Below are 21,709 nucleotides of genomic sequence, written 5' to 3'. Positions count from 1 at the left end.
GGCTCGGTGCCTACACTACAAATCCACTGCTCCTGTGGCCATTTTTTTTTTTTTTTTTGATAGGAGAGATAGAAGTTGAGAGAGGAGGGGGCGAGACAGAAAGATAGACACCCACAGACTTGCTTCCCTGCTTGTGAAGCAACCCTCCTGCAGGTACGAAGCAGAAGGCTTGAACCAAGATCCTTGCACTTGTCCTTGTGCTTAGTATGCATAATCAGGTGTGTCACCACCTGGTCCCCCATAAAATGCAGTAACAAATGAAAACGACTATGGTTTCAGGAGATAGCTCTCTCATTGGTGTTAAACTCCCCACTCCCCAACCCCCACTGCTACAGTTAGGTAACCATGAATGGTATAGAGACAACTTAGGGATACTAGTGTTATCTGTCTTCTCTCTGTGTTGGTCTCTCTCCTCTCTGATGAACCCCTTCCTAAAATTAAAATTAAACGAAGGAGGGCTTTTCAGAAATGAAATTGTGCCTTTGTGAGAACCTGGGTTCATTCTCTGGCACTGCATGCGAAATGAGGGAAAGGGCTTAGTAGAATTGATCAACTGGATGGGGCTTCTGTTTTGCCATGCGTGTGACCCATGCTTAAGCCTGGACTCACTGTACTGGAGGAGGCTGCAGTGCTATGGTTTCTTCCCCATACCCACCCCTCACTCTCTCTACCTGAAAACAAACAAAAAAACAATAAAGCAACAAAAAAAGTCAACTGGGGCAGGGATGGACCAGTGACAACAGAAAGAGGTAAAAAAATAGTAAAGCAAACTACTACCTTTTTATTTTGATTATCGTTTCAAATCTCATATTAATTTTCCTGATAATTTAAAGTCAAATTATCTGTAAGTATTTTAAGTAGTTCCCCCCCCCCCTTATGTGCTGCTGATCTAAAGTTTCTTTTTTTTCTTTTACACCCTCATAATCCTTTCAAAAAAGCAATGGAAACTATGTTTATGTCCATTAGGGCAATGTTTCAAAAAGGATGCTATGAAAATTATTAGATTATTAAGATACAAAAGATTGTCAAAATAATTTTGTTCCCATACAGAGAAACTAATTTAATCAGTGGTGTTAAGTTCAAAAAATTGCCATGTCTGTTAAAGTATCTGTAAATATAACAAAATCCTAAGTTCACATTTTAAAAGTTTGACACTTTACATACCTGACTGCTTATTAATAACTGTCAAAATACACAATCGGAGCCATGCACTATGAGACATACAAGTGAATAAACATGCAAGCTAATATCTTTTTTCTTTTTTCCTTTACTGACCAGAGCATTGTTCAGTTGTGGTTTGTGGTGGTTCTGGGGATTGAAACTGGGCCCTCTGAGCCTCGGGCATGAAAGATTTTTTTTTAAGTCTCTCTTTGCATAACTATTCTATTTTCTCAGCTAAATGCTTTTTCTGATTTATTCTAATTATTATTACTTGCATTAAAGAAATAATAAAATTTGATTTCATCAGATTATTTAAAATTAAAGTCGCAAAATTTAAAGAAAGTCCAAGTAAACTAATAAAAAGTTTCTTATTACCATTCAATCTTGTCTTCCAGATGATTATATTTTCACTTTGATACCTGGTATATATTTTTAGCTTAAGCTATCTGAAATGAGGTGTTCACATTAATCAATCAATTCAATACACACTAAAATATAAGAAATATTGAAAAATCATCATGCACGTTATATAGGTATTAATGCAGTTAATTGGTAAATACACAAATAGTTTTATAAAAGTACACACGAACAACACACACCACAGACTTCACTCTTGCACTAGAGAAAGTAACAAAAAAAGGAGTACACTCACAGATAGAAAATTTGTTGCTGTTGTCTTTCCCTGGAAACAATTTAAATCCTCTAGATTTAAAATCTATGGCCTTTTTCACTAGTTAAGAAAACAAACAAAAACATGTATCAGGAAATACATTTTTCAAATGAAATTCAAGTTAACAAATTTTGTTAGCATGGAATTATGCAAGTTAAAAAAAAATCTATGCTAAGCCTGATAAGAAGTACCCAGTAAAGAAAAGGAAAGAAAAAAATGAAAAAGAAAAAAAAAGAAAATATAGCAATAAAATTATTAAGCAGTAATATATCATGCAATATAAAAGTAACTTTTATAGGGAGAGACCTACATATACACGTAATATATTTTTATACTGCCCAGTTCTATGATTTATAAATTTGTAAGGAATAGCTTATTCTAGAAAAAATAAAATGAGACTACAGAAGTGGTAAAAATAATAAACATAATTTAAATGCATTTTAGGTATTTTTAATTATCAAATTATCTTTATTTATTGGATAGAAATAGCCAGAAATCGAACGAGAATTGGGTGATAGATGATAGAGAGGCACCTGTAACACTGCTTTACCACTTGCAAAGCTTTTCTCCTACAGGTGGAGACCCGGGGCTCAGACCTGGGTCCTTGTGCTTTGTAGCAGGTGCACTCAACTACCTGCAACGCCACCCAGTCCCCTTTTTAGGTAATTTGATCTAACTGAAATATTAGAACAGGTGTTTAAAGTAACAGCATTACTGGAAAGAGAATAAACACTGAATGTATTATTTCCACTAATAATCACTGCTTTTAAAAATGTATTTATGATTTATTTATTATTGGATAGAGACAGAGAAATTGAGAGGGGAGAGACTGAGAGACACCTGCAGCCCTGTTTCACCACTTGGGAAGCTTTGCCCCTGGCCATGGGCATGAATCCGGGTCCTTGCACACTGTAATGTGTGTGCTTAACCAGGTGTGCCACCACCTGGCCTCTAATCATTGCTTTTTTTCTGCATTTTGATGTCAATTTATATTCAATAACATATAAAAATAAATTGCAATGATATGGAATTTCTCTAATATATATTGCTATTTTTATATAATGATACTGAAAATTTTTGTGTGCTATATTAAAATAAATATAAATGAGAACTGATCTAAAAAAGATAAGTACAATTCAGTGGTATAGTTGAAAACTTAAAAATTAAAAAAAAACTTTCTGGAAAATAATTTGGATGATAGAAAGTAAATATGTGATTAGTTAAAATTGCCTTGAAACTGTTCAAAAATCACTGACAATAAATCTAAAGAATATTTTCTACAACGCTTTAACACCAACAAGAGAGATCACATAAGGACCAGAAAGCTAGCGTTGTGTTTCGCCCAACATACTTTCATACCTAAGGCTCAGAGGGCCCAGTTTTAGTTCCCAGTACTACCATATGCCAGAGATAAGTAGTCCTCTTATCCTCTACTACCATATGCCAGAGATAAGTAGTCCTCTTGTTATAAAATATTAGAAAAAATGAAACAAGCAAACAGACAAACACAAACTTTATTTTATTAGAACCCAACTAAAAAAATGTTGTTCAGGGCCAAGCGATGGCACCCCTGGTTAAGTACACATATTACAGTGTGCGACATCTGTAGGGGAAAGCTTCACCACAAATGGTGAAGAAGGGCTCCAGATGTAGTATATCTATCTATCGATCTATATATCTGTCACTATCCAGTAATAAGTAAGTTAAATATTTTAAAAATGCTATTCAATCTGATCTAATGAGATGACAATATGAGCGAATTATCTTCTCTTTCTTTCTGTTTCTTTTTTTTTAGTAGAGACAAAATAAAGAGAGGAAGAGAGAGAAAGAAAGAAACACTTGTAGCACTGTTCTAATGTTCTCTCCTACAGAAAGGGAGCAGGGGCTTAAACCTGGTCCTAAGGCATTGGGCCCTGTTCATTCTATAAGGTGTACTACTACCCAATCACTTTAGAAAATAAACATAAAGAAGTATTGAAAATATATGTCTGACTTACTAATTTTATTTTATGGTTTACATAACACATATTATCTGGTCTAGATGTAAAAATGATAGACTAAAATATCAGATTTTATTCTTTTCATTAAAACATTTATTTATTTTGGAAGAGACAGAGAGAAACTGAGAAAGGAGGGGAGATAGAGAGGGAGACAGACAGAGAGACACCGGAGGCATTGCTTTACCTCTTGTGAAACTTCCCCTATGTTGGTGGGATCAAGGGGCTTGAACCTGGGTGCTTGCAAACTGTAATGTGTGCACTCAATCAGGTGCACCACCAACTGGCCCCTCAGACATTGTTCTCAAAATCAGTCGGAAATATTGACTCTTTCACTAATTTCGAATTACAATTTGGAATTCACAAGCATTTCAAACTAAGTAAATTTTATTGGTTCTGAAATATTTTAAACTGCTTTTCTTGTTAATGCCTTCAAAAGTAAAAAGGAAGAGAAACAGTTTGATGCTATACTGGAAACCAGTTATGAGCTACCCAGATGTATTATGTATAAAACTAAAAGAAAAAAAAAACGTGGAGCCAGATGTAATAGACTGGATTCTTATCAATCATTATGTGAAGTTAAACAACAAAATCGACTCTTTCCTTTTTCTTTAATCTCAGACTCCTTTTTAAACATATGAATATGAAGCTGGCTGCTCTTTCTATTTATAGTTTTGAGACAATTTGCAACCCTTCATTTACAGGGAAAAAATGACTACATCTCTTTCCATCAATGTTTATGTTGTAACTTCCTCCTGTACTCTACCCCTCAAAATAAACCCAATATTAATTCATCTTAAAGGGTCTAAATTTTCTGAATATATATCTTTAACAGTTGGGAGTGTTCTTGCTGCCATCAAGCTCTTTTGAAATAAAATTTTCATTTTGTATTTTTGAGGTGTGAATCTAGACTTTCTTTGTCACAATTTGAAGTAAAAGCTAAAGTTCTAGACCAAATTTTCTCTGTATAATAAGATTTCACCTTCAGCCTTTACAAGTGACTGTAAATATAGTTTTATGGTATTTTTAATACAAATATGGACTGCTTAAAGAAAAGAAGACACACAAACTAGATGATTATAACCCAAAGAAATATAGAAAGAAAACACTGGGCCAAAGAGTTCACAGGTTTGTTGTTAAACACAATGTTGAAAACTACACGAGCAGTGCCTATGTGTACATATAAGGGCTATGCTTATACCTTATTCCAAATTACATTATTTATTTGAGTGAGTTCAGGAAGAGCGTTCAGCTAAGAAAGTATCACCTCTGTCAAAAAAAAAATAAATAAAATGGTTTTCTGGATCTAAATTTATATATATTTACAATGAGTTTTCAACTTAAATTGTAAGCAAAATATGTATTTTGAAAGTTTATAATAAATAAAATGGACAATATAGAGAACTAAGGAAATACCCATTATAAAGCTGCAATAATTAAAAGGAATTAAAAATGGATGAAAAAAATAAAGTTTCAATGTAAAAATATTTTAAAGTATGTAAACCATGGGTGGGGGTATAGCATAATGGTTATACAAAGAAACTTTCCTGCCTGAGACTCTCTAGGTTCAATCCCCCACACTGCCATAAGGCAGAGTTGAGTAGTGCTCTGACTAAAAAAAAAAAAGTATGTTAACCAGTAAGTGTACGATGGATAACTTTATAGTTTATTTATTTTTTAACTTTATAGTTTAAATAGTGAAAACTGCATATTTCTTAATAAATAAAAGGATGAGCATAGCAAGTATCAACTGCAAAAGCCTGCACTAAGTGCAAAAATGTATCACATTTATTAAATTTTATATGACATGTTTAAACATTAAAATTCTGAGAGCTGCCAAGTAATGAATGCTTATCGCATCACAAAACATAATGTTAGTCTGACATTTTAGCAAGTGAATTTAGGTGTTAAACATTGATAATTATTTTAGTATAAGATAAACTAAAATATTATCTTTTATATAGGTTAAAAATATTGACAGCCAGTGGAACAGTTCACTTTGGATAGTGTGCTTTGTCATGTGTGACCCAAGCTTGAGATTGTCCCCCAACATAAAGAAGAAAGCTACAGTGCTATGGTCTTGTTTATGTTTTCTCTCTTCCTCTCATCTCTTCTGAATGAGTGAAGGAAAGAGATAGAGAGAGGGAGATACAGAAAAAAAAATATTAAGAAATAACACCATTATTTGCTCCAAAACCTTCCACTGCAGTGTGGAAAGTAAGTAGTGATGTTTTGTTCAAGTTTTATTCGATGTGTAAATGAGTAAATGAACAAGTAAGAACTATGAATCATTCCACTAAAGATATTTTAGTCAATTTTTCTTTATATGTCATAAATTAGTAAGAGAAAAGTGATAAACACAAAGGCTCATGATATAGAACTTTTATATGCAATTCTATTTCAAATACAAAAAACAATTATGTACTAATGTTTAGATGTTTTTAATGTTTAGAAAACATTAAATGCAGGGACCAGTCAGTGGTACACCTGGTTATGTGCACACACTATAGTGCACAAGGACCCATGTTCAATCCCCTGGGCCCCACCTGTAGGGGAGAAGCTTCACAGATAGTGTAGCAGGGCTGCAGGTGTCTCTGTCTCCCTCTCTATTTTCCCCTTGCCCTCTCAATTTCTGTCTCTATCTAATAATAAATATTTTATTTATTTCCCCTTGTGTTGTCCTTGTTTTTTTTTAATGTTGTTGTAGTTATTATTGTTGTTGTTGATGTCATCATTGTTGCTAGATAGGACAGAGAGAAATACAGAGAGGAGGGGAAGGCAAAGAAGGGGAGACAAAGACAGACACCTGTAGACCTGCTTCACCGCCTGTGAAGCGACTTCTTCCGCAGGTGGGGAGCTGGGGGCTTGAACCAGGATCCTTAAGCCAGTCCTTGCCCTTTTGGCCATGTGCGCTTAACCTGCTGCAATACCGCCCGACTCCCTATAAATGTATTTTTAAAAGACTCTGACAAAATAAAAAGAAAACATTAAATTCTGGGAGCCATTTGGTGGTGTACCAGTTGAGCACAGGTTACAATAAGCAAAGACCTGAGTTCAAACCCCTAGACACCTCCTGCAGGTTTACAAGTGTCTCCCTCTCTCACCATAGTTTCTCTCTGTCTCTGTCTAATAAATAATGATAATAAGATTAATAATTTCAAAAAAGAAAACAGATAAATTTATTTTGTACTTTTTATATATTTATTCCCTTTTGTTGCCCTTGTTGTTTTACTGTTGTTGTCGTTGTTGGATAGGACAGAAAGAAATAGAGAGAGGAGAAGTTAGGGGGAAAGATAGACACCTGCAGACCTGCTTTACCACCTGTGAAGTGACTCCACTGCTGATGGGGAGCTGAGGGCTCGAAATGGGCTTGAAATGGGATCCTTACGCAGGTCCTTGCGGTTTGCACCACAAGCACTTAACCTACTGTGCTACCGCCCAACTTCTATATTTTGTATTTTTGTGTGTGTCATGTGTTATTTTTTTTAGCATGTTGGACACTTTTTATAGTTTTAGAGGGTTCTAGCAGAGATGAGTGGATAGCTCAACAGAACTTCAAACTGGGCAGGCAAATAATATAGCTCAATTTGTTGTTATGAGCAGTTTAGCTCAGTACTCTCTCTTTCCCCTCTGTCTCTATCTCTATCTGAAAAAGTCAGTCCATAGTGAAGAATGTGCAGCAAAGAAAAATAAATAATAAACTATAAACAAACTTCATCTTTGTTTCATTGTAAATCTTAGCTACTACAGAACTGCTTTGTTTCTGTAATCTTCATTTGAAGTAATTTGAAAAAAACTACAGGGGACCTTCACTATATCATTTTCCAAATGAGTATCTCATTATCTTCAACTACTAGAATACTAACATAGACTAGAAACACAAAAATGATTCAAGTTATTTAAACCGCATCTGATTTACATGACAATCAGCATAAAGAGCTTGAAACTATGATTATAATTACATGTATGGTGATTAATCATGCATACATGCATGTGTATCTAGAAAGTGCTTTTGTACCAAACATCAACACATTCAGTGAATTAGTTGGCATGTCACTTTATGCTACATAATCATTATTTTAAACTGAAAAGGTAGTATTAGTGAGAAAAATAGGTTAAGTCATGGTAGATTTATTGTTAGTACTTAAACTTTCACAGCAGAAAACTGATCCAAGTGAAAAAAAAAAGCTCATGTGGAGAATGTGCTTGCCTTGCTACCTCTGTGACCCAGGTCTGAGCCTGGTTCCCAAAGCACTGAAGGAAATTGCAGTATTGTTATATGTTTCTCTATCTCGCCTCATCATCCTCTTTAAAGAAGCCTTGCAGGGGGGAAGCTTTGTGAGTGGCGACTTGGTGCTGCAGGTGTCTCTCTTTCTCTCTCCCTCTCAGTTTTCCCCTACCTTCTAGATTTATGGATGTCTCTATCCAATAAAGATAGTTTAAAAAAATAATGAAAGAAGTCATCTTGGATCAGTGAAGCTCTGGGAACAACTACTAAAATAAAATAAATTAAAATAACGTTTAAAAAAAACTGATCATTTTACAAGGGTATCAAAAATGGAACTTAGGGAGTCTGGCGGTAGAGCAGTGGGTTAAGTACACTTGGCTCAAAGTATAAGGACTGGCGTAAGGATCCCGGTTCGAGCCCCCAGCTCCCCACCTGCCGGGAGGGTCGCTTCACAGGCGATGAAGCAGGTCTGCAAGTGTCTCTCTTTCTCTCCCCCTGTCTTCCCCTTCTCTCTCCATTTCTCTCTGTCCTATCTAACAATGACAACATTATCAATAACATAATGTTATCAATAACATTAACAATAATAACAACAACCACAATGAAAAACAAGGGCAACAAAAGGGAAAAAATGGAAATTAAAAAATCAGTTTGAGATTTGAAAAAAAAAACATTTTAAGTGGACCTCTATCAATCACTGAGCTTCAAAATCATTTGCAAAAATATCCTGTCTTATGAGGTCAAATTATTCATTATATAATGTTAAATCATATCCACATCACAAGGACCAGCATAAGGATCCCAGTTCAAGGCCCCATCTCCCCACCTGCAGGGGAGTCGCTTCACAGGTGGTGAAGCAGGTCTACAGGTGTCTGTCTTTCTCTCCCCCTCTCTGTCTTCCCCTCCTCTCTCCACTTCTCTCTGTCCAATCCAACAACGACGACATCAATAACTACAACAATAAAATAACAAGGGCAACAAAAGTTTAATTCTTCTAATTTCTGTGTATATTACTAAGGGGTAATAATAAAAGTATTTTTCTTTTTTAAATATTTAAAAAAAATTTATTATTATCTTTATTTAGTTTTTGGATAGAAACATCCAGAAATTGAGAGGGAAGGGGGAGATGATAGATAGATAGATAGATAGGTAGATAGATAGATGACAGGTAGATAGATAGATAGACAGACAGACAGACTGACTGACTAACCGACAGAGAGACACAGACACCTGCAACCCTGCTTTCCCCCTGCAGGTAGGGACCAGGGGCTTGAACCTGGGTCCTTGTGCATTGTAACATGTGCACTCAGAGAGGTGTACCAACACCAAGCCCCAGAAAAATATTTTTTCACTGAAAAAAATAATTCCCTTGGATTTGTATGGGACTTTTGTAGAACTACAGAATAATTTACTGTTTACAGTAAAATTTACAGTAAAGGTTTACAGTAAAATTTACACCATCAAATCCCTTTCATATTTATTTTTATTTTTTAAATCCAACAATAAAGGTGAAATGAATACAGTATTCAACCTTAATTATCTTATTGTTTGAAATATATAGCATTTTGACAATAGCTTAACTTACAAGTGGCAACAACTATATCAAGCAACAAATTAAATCAGATTATGAGAATCCCTTTCAAAGGGAAAAATCATTTAAGAAAGTAATCTATATTTTATTTGCATTTGTTTATTTTAATTTTCTATGGTACAGTAATGCAATTATTTTATCCTCTATATTAGTTCCTATTTTAATGTAATTATCTTTAGACTCACTAAATAAGACAATCACTTTTCTTTTGTGTCTAGTAAATGAATTTATAGTTGACTCAGAGACTACAATACCTCTAACAATTGGCAGTAGATAAATGTAGATGGTGCTAAAATGTACATTCACAACTACAGGTGAGGACTTTCATTACAAGTCAAAATTTCACTACAATTCACAGTATTATTTGTGGAATTTAATCTCACTGCACTGGGAGTTAGTAGATATGAGTTCTAGTATATGAAACAGGGGAAATGTTTAACTACTCTGTTAACTTCTGGGAGCTTTGTTCATTGAGCCTTACTTAGCCTTTTAGGTATAGAATTCAGACTACCAAGATAGAAAGAAAAAGTATGTAACCAGAATTCTCACGTCTATAGTAAAGGTTAAAACATATTCAGTTGGGAGTCGGGCGGTGGCGCTGCGGGTTAAGCGCAGGTGGCGCAAAGCTCAAGGACCAGCTGGAAGGACCTTGGTTCGAGCCCTGGCTCGCCAGACAGTTACTTCATAAGCGGTGAAGTAGGCCTGCAGGTGTCTATCTTTCTCTTCCCCTCTCTGCCTTCCCCTCCTCTCTCCATTTCTCTCTGTCCTATCCAACAACAGCGGCATCAATAACCACAACAATGTTCAACAACAAGGACAATAAAAGGGAAAATAAATATAAACAAAAAACCGAAAAGTATTCAGTTGTTATAAAATCATTGAGCTGTGTTTAGAGAATAACTTTTATTCCTTCATTTGTTTATTAGTGGTGATATGTAATATACTAAACTTGAATGCATTTCTCTACAACCTACTCTGACAAAGTGAAATATTTCAAGAAACTTTTTTTTTGAGACAGCTAATCACTCCTTCCATATCATTCTTAAAACTGTCAGAATAGAAACTAGACAGTATTTCTGTGACATCCTTTATCATATTCCATGTAAAGATTACTACTAGAAACTACTTTCAAAGGAAAATTGTTTTAGAAATGTGTCTCTATATATTTTAATGACTAGAGGTATGTTGTAATTATATTTTGTTTATGGTTTATATAATAAAGTATAAAAGACATTCGTCAACATAATAAGTGAGTAGCTAAGAAATCTTTGTAGAAATGATGCAGTCCAAATGATGTGATAATTAAAGAAGATAAAATATATGAAGAGATAAGGGAGTTGGGCAGTAACGCAGCAGGTAAGCGCAGGTGTTGTAAAGCGCAAGAACCAGCATAAAGATCCATGTTTGAGTCCTTGGCTCCCCACCTGCAGGAGGATCGCTTCACAGGTGGTGAAGCAGGTCTGGAGGTGTCTATCTTTCTCTTCCTCTCTCTGTCTTCTGCTCCTCTCGCTATTTCTCTCTGTCCTGTCCAGCAACAGCAACATCAATAACAACAAAAATAATAACTACAACAATAAAACAGCAAGGGAAACAAAAGGGAATGAATAAATAAATAAATATTAAAAAATATATATGAAGAGATATACTACTGGTCACCATTTGGTAGAAAAATAGTGGCACAAAACATGTATATTCAAAGGTACCAAAATATTCATTGTTTTCCATATTAGGAATTTACAAAATATAAAACTGTCTTCTAATGTAATGAAATTGAACCAAAAATAATTAGGAAGGAATAATTTATACTCAGTATTATAATTCCTTAAAAATACAATTACATCGGCCTTGTAAAAATCAAGACAGTTAGGTAGTATGGATAAGACACTCGAATTTTTGAAATTCCTAATTTTGCCTGTGTTATATTAATCAATTGTGACTAGTGCTCTTGTGTATAGAACAGATAAATTTGGAATTTATGCAATGCTCAATTTTAGTTGAAAGCAAATTCAGTTATAGAGTATACCTCTAAGCTTAGGTTATACTATAAAATCTAAGAAAGTATAAGAAGAGTGTGGTAAATATGGTTAATTATTTTTATTGTTATTACCAGCTATTTACAAAAAACTATATTGCTTATGCTATATTTGAACAATGTGAGCTATTTTAAGACTAGAATACAAACTGATTTCCTTAGGTTTTTCTACAAAAGCTAGAAGTCTATAAAATCTTATCAAAATAGCAAGTTTAGTAATACTGTAGAAAATACTTAAATGTACAAAACATATTAGATTTTATGGACATATGTATAAATGTCAAGCATATTTTAAGGTATCTCAAAATAGAACCGCTTTATTTTTATAAAAGTAGATCCTGATGCTACAATTTCTCCACCTTCTAATAAGAATAGCCAAGAACTTAAATGCTAAATCATGAAATATTAGTTTTCAAATACATTAAGCTTAGAAATATGTGAAAACTTTCTTTTTAAATGGGAAAACAGAACAGAATGACAAGTATAAAAAGGAAAAATGTAATATTTTTCATCCAATTTGTTAATTTTCAGAGACTTTGTAGATCAAATAACCTTGTTATTTATTTTTTTATTTAAGAGACATAGTTGAAAATAATAATTGAACATTTTCAACTAACTACTGGACCATTACATTAAAGTTTGTATATAAGTTCCACCACTCACAGAAATGGAACAATTTCAGAAATCCATAACACTTATGTAGATATTACCAGATGCATTCACAGTGCTTGGTGTAACAGGTCTCACTGTTATGGTATAATGTAAAATGTCAGGATTCTAGAGAAAGTGGAATTTTTATATCCCCTTTAGGGATTTTTTTATAATTGGCAAAATAAAAGTCACCATATGGAAAGAGTTACCATTAGTATGGTTAACAAATGTTTAACACTTTTAAAACCATCTAAAATTAAAATTTGTAATCCTAACAGCTTCAACTGAAATTTCTTATTATCTTTAGTTTTACAGTAAAATAGTTAGATGCAAATTTATTATTTTCCTTAGGCCCCCTTTTTGATATATACTTTTGAAAGAAAAATATTTATTTTGTTTTTTAAAATTTGTTCTCTTTTTAAACAATTCATTTCATTATTGATAATTTCATTATACAATATAATGTAAAAAATAAAAAAATAAAATTTGTCACTTATTGTATGTTCACTATCAACAATTATTTACACATTATTTATTTATTTATTTATTTATTTTTACTATGAGATTGCATCAGTCTCATGAATGACAGTACTTTAGTGAAAGTCATTAAAGTCTGTGGTATATATTTTACCACTGTAAATTTCCTTAGTACAATACAACTTTAACTTAAAAATACCATGACTTTAGTTAGTAAGTAAGATTTCACTTTATCTGTCTGCTTCCAGTTTATTATATTTAATTCAAGTTCTTCACCAGAAGGTTATCTGTTTTAAAAGACTGTAAGTGAGTTATTATATTTGCATTTAATGCAACTATAAGAGGTCAAGTTGATGGCTATTTAAGGCAGAAAAGCACTCTGCACAAACCATCTATGTTCTGTATTGTTCAACTGCTATTCCATATCCATATGCTCACTTGTTCTTTGTACAGAAGGATCTCTTCAGTACTTATTATTTTTTTTTACTGCTATAAAAGTTGTGGCATTACTGGCATCCCTGGGAGCTTGATTTAAAAAAAAAATCAGGGAGTCGGTTGGTAGCGCAGCGGGCTAACCACATGTGGCGCAAAGCACAAGGTCTGGCATAAGGATCCCGGTTCAAGCCCCTGGCTCCCCACCTGCAGGGGGGTCGCTTCACAAGCAGTGAAGCAGGTCTGCAGGTGTCTATCTTTCTCTCCCCCTGTCTTCCCCTCCTCTCTCGATTTCTCTCTGTCCTATCCAACAACGACATTAATAACTACAACAACAATAAAAAAACAAGGACAACAAAAGGGAAAATAAATAAATATTAAAAAATTAATTTAAAAAATCAAGTTCCATTTCCCAATATATTGAATTAGAATGTATTGTTCAACAACATCCCCTCAGGTAATTTGCATGAACATTTCAATCTACTAGACTATATTAATAGACTCTCTTATCCCTGCAGAATTCCAGCAGGAGGCTGAGTGAAAGGGGAAAGGAAGATATGGTTTATTCTGCAATGCCCTCACCATTATATTAGAGTTGTTAAAGAAGGGACCTTTGACTGAAGATCATTAGTCCTTTTATGTCAGTATGTTATATCTTTCTCTCTGTAGGCATCTCCTTCACCTCACCACAAAGGTTTGGGGATACTGATAGTCGAATTAAATCCTATAGAGTAACAAGATAGTGTGCTGGTTTTCCATGTTCACTCATTTAATATCAGGATACCTTAAGGTTTTCTAAATCTACTAATTTAATAAATAACTCTTGGTAAATAAACTTTCCTTTAACTAGCCCAATTTCCACAGTTTCCCAATGGACTTTGATTTGCAAAAGAAAAAAAAGAGAGACTTATTATTTCAGATACTGTATTAAACATTTCTTCATTTGTCTCTGTGAAAAGCTCTACACTGGCGGGAAAAGGTACTTCAGAGGTGGGTGAGAAAGGCTAGTACCTATCTGGGCCAGATGAGATATAAAGTTATACCTCGGAGCCAACAGCAGCCTTGTGAGACAACATTCCTCTATAATAATAAAAGCCAAATTCAAAATCAAGAAAGATGAGCAGTCACCGCTCACCATTCTACAGGTGGCCACTTGTCTCTAGCAAATGTTTTGAAAATTTAAACTACACAGCTATACCTATGTCTTTTCTCTAGCAACCATTTCCTCAAGAGGCATATATAACTTACAAGCATAAGTAGGGGGGAAAGAAGTTAGGCAGACCACCTGCAGTAAGGATAAAATGTGGAGAAAAAAAAACGCATGGGGTTCTTAATAGAAACCTGAGATGAATCAAATGTTAAAATTTAACTTGAATAACATATATATAAGAACAATGTGAATAGTGTTAAATCTAGCTGGATACATACATTATTCACATAACTCTCTAATATTTTGTTAAATTATATTTTATGGGTAAGTTAACTACTTAAGACATATATTTATTTACTTATTTTATTGTTGTGAGGGTCATCACTATGGCTCAATGCCTACAAGACAAATCCACCACCCGAGATGACATTTTCCTTTTTTTGTTGTTATTGTTTGTTTTAAATTATATTAGAAGCATAGAGAAATAGGTCGAGATGGGGAGGTAGTGGAACGATAGATACCCCTACAGGCAGGCTGATCCAACACTTGTGAAGCTTCTCCCCTGCAAGTAGGGTGTGAGAGCGGCTATTCAGTTCCTAGCTCATGATATTTCTGAGCTGAACTGTGTGTAACAATGACTGGGCCCCTCCCTAAGACATTGAAATCTCTGTTATAACTATTTCCTACATATGTTGCCTATGTGATTTATGAAATGTGTTTCTTATGAGACTTTTACATAACTAAAATATGTGTTATTCTTATAAAGACTAAAAAATTAGGTAATATCATTTAATGATTGTTGTCTCAAGTACATATATTTTTTGCCCTACTCTCACATAATTACAAAATATCTATTCAAAGTATGGCAAGTACGTTGTATTGGGCTCTGTACAAGACAGGCAGTAGGAGAGTCTGCTCAGAACAGTGACATGTGGCTTATACCTTGTAAAGGTCACTCTAGCTCCTGTGTGGCTGGTTGACAAACCATAGGTACAAATGAAGAAGCAAGAAAGCCATTGAGGAAACCATTGCAATAATATATGAAAGAACTGGAGACTGGCATAACCCAGGTGATAGAAGATGGTACTTAGAAAAAGACAGGTCTGGTGGCCAGGTGGTGGCTCACCTAGTTAAGTACACAGTACAGCGTGGAAGGACTGAGACTCAAGCTCTCATTGCCCACCTATCCACCAGTGTACCTGTCCACCTGTCCACCTGCCCACCTGTCCCCCTGCTCACCTGCCCACCTGCCCACGTGCAGGGGCAAAGTACACAGTCACTAACCCCAAGTTCCAAAGAGTGAAATATACTAAATGATAATCAATAGAAGTTCAGTGTTTGGTTCCAGTTATATCTACTCTAAGCAATAAACAGAGCATTGACTACTACAAGTATAGGCTTGAAGGTTTTCAACTTTGTTTCTTTGAAAGACTGAGAGCTTTATTTGTGCTTGAATAAAAATTCATTTCTTCTACTTACTTCAAAAATATCTATTCAACAAGCATTATTTACTTTCTTTCTACACATTTGAAAATGGGAATAATTAAATAGGTTACCTAAAGTCATACAAGTGTTAGCAAAAATGTTTATCAATATGATCATAAGGTATCAAATCCTGGGAGCTGTGTCTTCACCTGCCTCTGAATAATAGCATTCCATCTATTCAACCCAAACTCCTAAGTTAATCTGAAAGTCACAAATAGATCAGGTTATTATGTATTAGTCTCACTTATGCTCTTTAAGAATTAATCAACAATGTGTTACTTTTAGCATATTTTACTATAATGTGAAATATAAGTATCTTCATTAAATTAACATTGAGCAAAGACTGATTGATATTGTCAAGTATACCCAACTACTTGAAGCCAATTAGTACCTATTTGAAAAGCACAAACATATGCATTAACAGGATGCTGGAAAAGTCAACTAGAAGATGTAATTCATTTAGTCAAGTTGTGTGTGTGTGTGTGTGTGTGTGTGTGTGTGTGCACGCATGCAACCATCTTTGACTATATTCATTTGGAGGTTCAGGAAAGTTTGTAAACTTTAGAAAAAATTTAATTTTTATCTTGACGTAATTAATCTAAAAGTACGTGTTATTTTCATCATGTTTACTATCATGATGAAATATCGAAAGAATTAACTAAGGAAAATTTAATGTCAGCACTATAAAACAATAAAATCAGATGTCGAATAAACATGATCTAAATCTGAAGAAAATAATATCCTATATAGTGAACCCCAAATTTAACACCATGCTGTTCTGCCATATATGAAGTTTCTGCTCATATTAAAACTATAAAGTTTAATTGTGTGATTTCACTCTGTGCACAGCAGGGCAACCATATGCTCTAGAAATCTATATGCAAGGAAAATATCTCATTGCAAAAGTGGATGAAAATACCCTGAAATAATTTTGAACAAGATAAAAATGTTTCTAACATTGGACCATTCCTTCATATCCAAAAGGCAGAGGAACCTTCCTTGTAATCAGTTTTGAGTACAAATAGAAAAGTCTAGCCCCTTCAATTCATTGATAGACAGAAAATATTTTAAAGTCACAAATAGAAAATGTATTGTGACTGTCTCATCTGCAGATAAAATAATCAGATCTGATGACCATTTGGAGAAGGCAGCACAAATACATCTATATCCATTTCTAATTTATAAAGATAAAACTCACTTTAGTCAGTATAGTACATAATCTTATAATTTTCCCATGCATGCTGAGACTATAAAAATGAGAGCGTGGAATATGAAGTATAAACTACCATCTTGATCTTGTTTTTAAACTCACAGATTTGAAGAGTACGCAAACTTCTTTTTGAATAAATTCTAATTTACTTATTCTATTCTCTCACCATGAAAGCAATTTTCTGCAATAAGAAAAAATATATATATGTGTGTGTGTGTGTGTGTGTGTGTGGTCTGGGAGGTGGCACAGTGGCTAAGTCACTAGACTCTCTCAAGCATGATGTCCTGAGTTCAATCCTTGACAGCACCTGTACCAGAGTCATGTCTGGTTCCTTCTCTCTCTCTCTCTCTCTCTCTCTCTCTATCTCCTCCTTTCACATTAATAAATAAAATCTTAAAAAAAGAAAAGGAAATAGAAATGCAAATATACATTTACTGATAGCAATGATACTTTTTGACAATTTCACATATATGGAGAAATTGATAATGAAACAGGCAGGGAATGGGGATATTCATCAAATAATTATGTTTAAATAATAATTGGTATGTTTCTGGACATATATTTATTAATTGTATCTACTTACAGTAAACACTATTTTCCAAAAAATAAGGTAATTAAGAAAGATCCAGGAAAATAGAGAAAAATAAAAATTATATTGATCAAGATACTGATCACACATATAACAGACAATAATCATAGGAGGCACACTCATCTAATTAATATTATATATGTATTTGTCAATATCAAATTGATTACATTTAGCATTATAAATGAAAGCAAATACCTTACAAGAATCATATGTATCTATATAATATTTTAAAATTCATAAATTCTCCTATGAGATATTTATCTAATAAGCATGAAGATCAACACATCAGTTGTTCTCAAAAAGTTTCAGGGAGGCTAATGTGATTTCAACAGGTACTGAAAATGAGACTCAATTATTGAAACATTGAGCTATTTTAGTTGACTATCAATTTTTCATGCTTTTTTTCATTATTCTTGCCTCCATCTATCAGTCTTCCAGAGAAATGTAAAAAGTGAAGGGATCTAAATGTTATATAGCTCAATGTTATTTGGTATTATCTTTAAAAGCAAAATTCACTTCAACATATCATTATGGTAAAAAATTCAAATTTATATTATGTTGGGTGAAACATAAATTGTTTAAAATTTAATTTGGAAATGCAATCATTATTCTCTCATCTGCTTTTTTTTCCCTAGTAAAAGTCAAAAGAAATATCTTCAACTATGTCATTCTTTTTTTTTAAATTAGCTTTATTTATTGTATAGAGACAGTCAGAAATCGAGACGGTAGGGGAGACAGAGCGGGAGAGAGAAAGAGAGACACCTGCAGCCCTGCTTCACCACTTGCAAAGCTTTCCTTCTGCAGGTGGGGACAGGGGGCTCCAACCCCTGTCCTCGTGCACTGTAACATGTGCGCTCAACCAGGTGTGCCATCACCTAGTCCCCAACTCTGTTATTCTTAAAGGTTGATAAAAATGTTTATTATTTAGGTTCATGCTGAATATCTGCCTCAAAATATTTCTGAAAGACTAATGATTTACCCACCAACAGTGTAAGTCTTATAGATTCAAGTTTAAGACTGCAGCATACTGGAGGTCAGGTTGTAGAACACCTGTTTGGGCACAGGCATTAACATACGCAAGGGCCTGGGTTCAAACCTCTGGTGTCCACCTGCAGTGGGGAAGCTTCACAAGTGGCAAAATAGTGCTACAGGTGTGTGTGTGTGTCTCTCCCTCCCTAGCTATCCTCTTCCTTCTCCATTTCTTTCTATCCTATTAGATAAAAAAGAATAAGATATTGCATTGTCTGTTATATTTATCAATACTTTTGATGAATTATTGGAAAACATAAGCCCACGAAGAGAGGACCCAAAACAAGTTTTATTTATGTTGCTCTCTACATGATAAGAATCATCAAGTAAATTATTTCTCTTTGATGTGTAAGCACAGCCTGCAGTGTTATTAGACAAATGGACCTCAGATCCCACAAGAGACAGTCTGCATTTGAACAAAACTGTCAGACATTTAGTATTAAGTTTGAAATTTAATAAATATAGTCCACCTTGAATATAAGTTATAGTAAACTGTTAATAATATCTCTGCATGTCACTAGTAATTTGTCTACCTGATGCTATTTATTTTTATTCAATTAATTACTCAAATATTATTCATTTAAAATATTTTACCCTAAGAGAAAGAGAGACCAGAGTATCATGCCATCATATCAAGCATGAGGTCATATGGATGCAAAGTTTTGTGTTCTACTATTACTAAGTCACCTCCCTGACCATCAAAAGTATTCTCTAAAAAGTTTACAAGACAGTATCACCTCTCTGTTAATCATCTTACACAGATAGGTGTCATATCTTTTTTAGATTAAAGTATCATCACTGATACCTCACAGATTACATAGATGGTTTCTGCTACTTTCCAATCTCATCTCTACAGTTCTCCTTACTGAAATCTAGGCATCCTAGGCTATTATATTCTCACAATATTTTTTTCTCCAACTCTTTTCTTCTGCCTGAAATGGTTTCTATTCTAACTGTATCACTACTGTCTCCCTGCTATCATTTAGTTTTCAGTTTCAAGTGTAATTCTCCAAAAGGGGAGGCCAGGCTGTGGCACACCTGGTTAAGTACACATTACAGTGCACGAGGACCTGGGTTCAAGCCCTGGTCCCCACGTGCAGGAAGAAAGCTTCACGAGTGGTGAAGAAGGGCTATAGGTGTCTCTCTGTCTCTCTCCCACACTATCTCTCCTCCTCCTCAATTTCTCCCTGCTTCTACTCAATAATAAATAAATAATTGATAAAATGATAATTCTCTAAGAGGCCTTTGCTGATCATTCAAACTAAGGTAGTCTCCATACAGCAAATCATCTATTTTCTTTTATTGCACAACCTCTAACATCTTAAAGCAGCAATTTGCTTCTTTGATCAAAAGCATTTTCCTCTCCATTTGAATATTAACTTAATGAAGCAGAATACAATCCATTTTATACAATCTTGTATGTGCAACTAATTAAAGGTTACCATGGAAGTTTTCAGTTAACATCTCTTTAAAAAAAAAAAAAAACAGGTTAAAAAGGAAAGATTAAAAAAAAAAAGTAACACCCTGGGTTAAGAGTGAGAGTATATGTTCAGCTTCATAGGGTGGGTGGGCAGGTGGGGGGGTGGTACACAGTCTTTTGGTGTTGGGGATGGTGTTTATGTACACTCCTACTAATCTGTAGTCATATAAATTTTTTTAAAAAGGGAAGATTAAGAAAAAGACAAAATGAAGACTAGGGATAAAGAAAGTAAGGGCATAAAGAGAAATAAGAAACAGAAGAGAAAATTCCAAAAATATGAGAGAAAGAAAGAATAAAAAACTGAAAAGGTTAAATAAAGGCCTTGAAGCAACATAAATCTTATATATTTTAAACACTTTCTAAAACACTAAGTAGGGTTAGGACTTCAAATGGAGAGTTTGGGGGATATAAGCCATATATGTGAATACTGAGCCCTAGAAACAATGAATTCATGGCTCAATTCCTGTTTATTGGGGTAAATGGTGTCAATCTTATAGCTTGCTTGATTGCAGCACTGTCTACTTCTACACATGTTTAACAGTGGCTGTACAGTTAGATAACTATAAAGTTAAACTTGTGTCAGTGCAAACAACAAAGGGAAATATATGATGATAAAACAATAAACAATAACTCTGAATAGGCTCATATATCCTTATGAGAGAAAGGGCAATGACAACCTTATTACTTTTGATGCGTAAGGACTTTCTAAAAACCAAACTTCCTCACAAAGATACACTTGGATATCGTATTGTAATTTGGTATTTTACAGTTTTTTAGGTATGCTATTTATATTTGAACAAAATCCATTTATATCTGTCTCTTTTGAATACTGTTCTGCATCTTCTTGATATATCTTATATGTTCCCACAGTTAAATCTGCTAACTATTCCATAATGGTCTTGTTACCCGTTCTATATAAAAGTATACCATATAATGTGCAAATAGTTAGACTTCATCCCCAATTCCATATCATACTCATTCTCTGGTAATTCTCTCTAGAATTAACTAGTAATTTTTCTTTATCATGTGATCTTAACAATTTCTTATAGGATGATTGTTGTTTATACTTTGAATTTATCACATGCATAGTACAGATATATGTTAAATTTTAAATAAAACACTGATACTTCATGTATATATATATATTTTATTTCCATAAACATGTAAATAACCACCCATAAGGTAGCTTTCTAATTATTATACTTCTTATAAACATAGAAAGAAAACAAAACTGGGGGCTAGGCAGTAGTGCAGCGGGTTAAGTACACGGTGCAAAACACAAGGACCGGATCAAAGATCCTGGTTCGAGCCCCTAGCTCCCCACCTGCAGGGGGGTCCCTTCACAAGTGGTGAAGGAGGTCTGTAGATGTCTATCTTTCTCTCCTCCTCTCTGCCTTCCCCTCCTCTCTCAGTTTCTCTCTGTCCTATGCAATAGCAACTATATCAACAATAACAACAACAAGGGCAACAAAAAATGGGAAAAATAGCCTCCAGGAGCAGTAGATTCATAGTGCTGGTACTGAGACA

The 21,709-nt window shown here is 34.2% G+C and overlaps 1 protein-coding gene across 1 annotated transcript in view; it reads right to left on the bottom strand.

Moving 5' to 3' along the window:
* Positions 1–21,709, bottom strand: part of CSMD3 (CUB and Sushi multiple domains 3) — a 1,712,448-nt gene that overhangs the window by 1,125,977 nt on the left and 564,762 nt on the right. The window contains exon 8 of the mRNA XM_060195764.1: positions 1,814–1,891. Coding sequence (XP_060051747.1) covers positions 1,814–1,891 — 78 coding nt within the window. The remainder of the gene's footprint in view (positions 1–1,813; positions 1,892–21,709) is intronic.

Source organism: Erinaceus europaeus, chromosome 1, assembly GCF_950295315.1.
Source record: "Erinaceus europaeus chromosome 1, mEriEur2.1, whole genome shotgun sequence".
NCBI classification, from domain to species: Eukaryota; Metazoa; Chordata; class Mammalia; order Eulipotyphla; family Erinaceidae; genus Erinaceus; species Erinaceus europaeus.
This window is presented reverse-complemented; position numbering and strand designations above follow the sequence as displayed.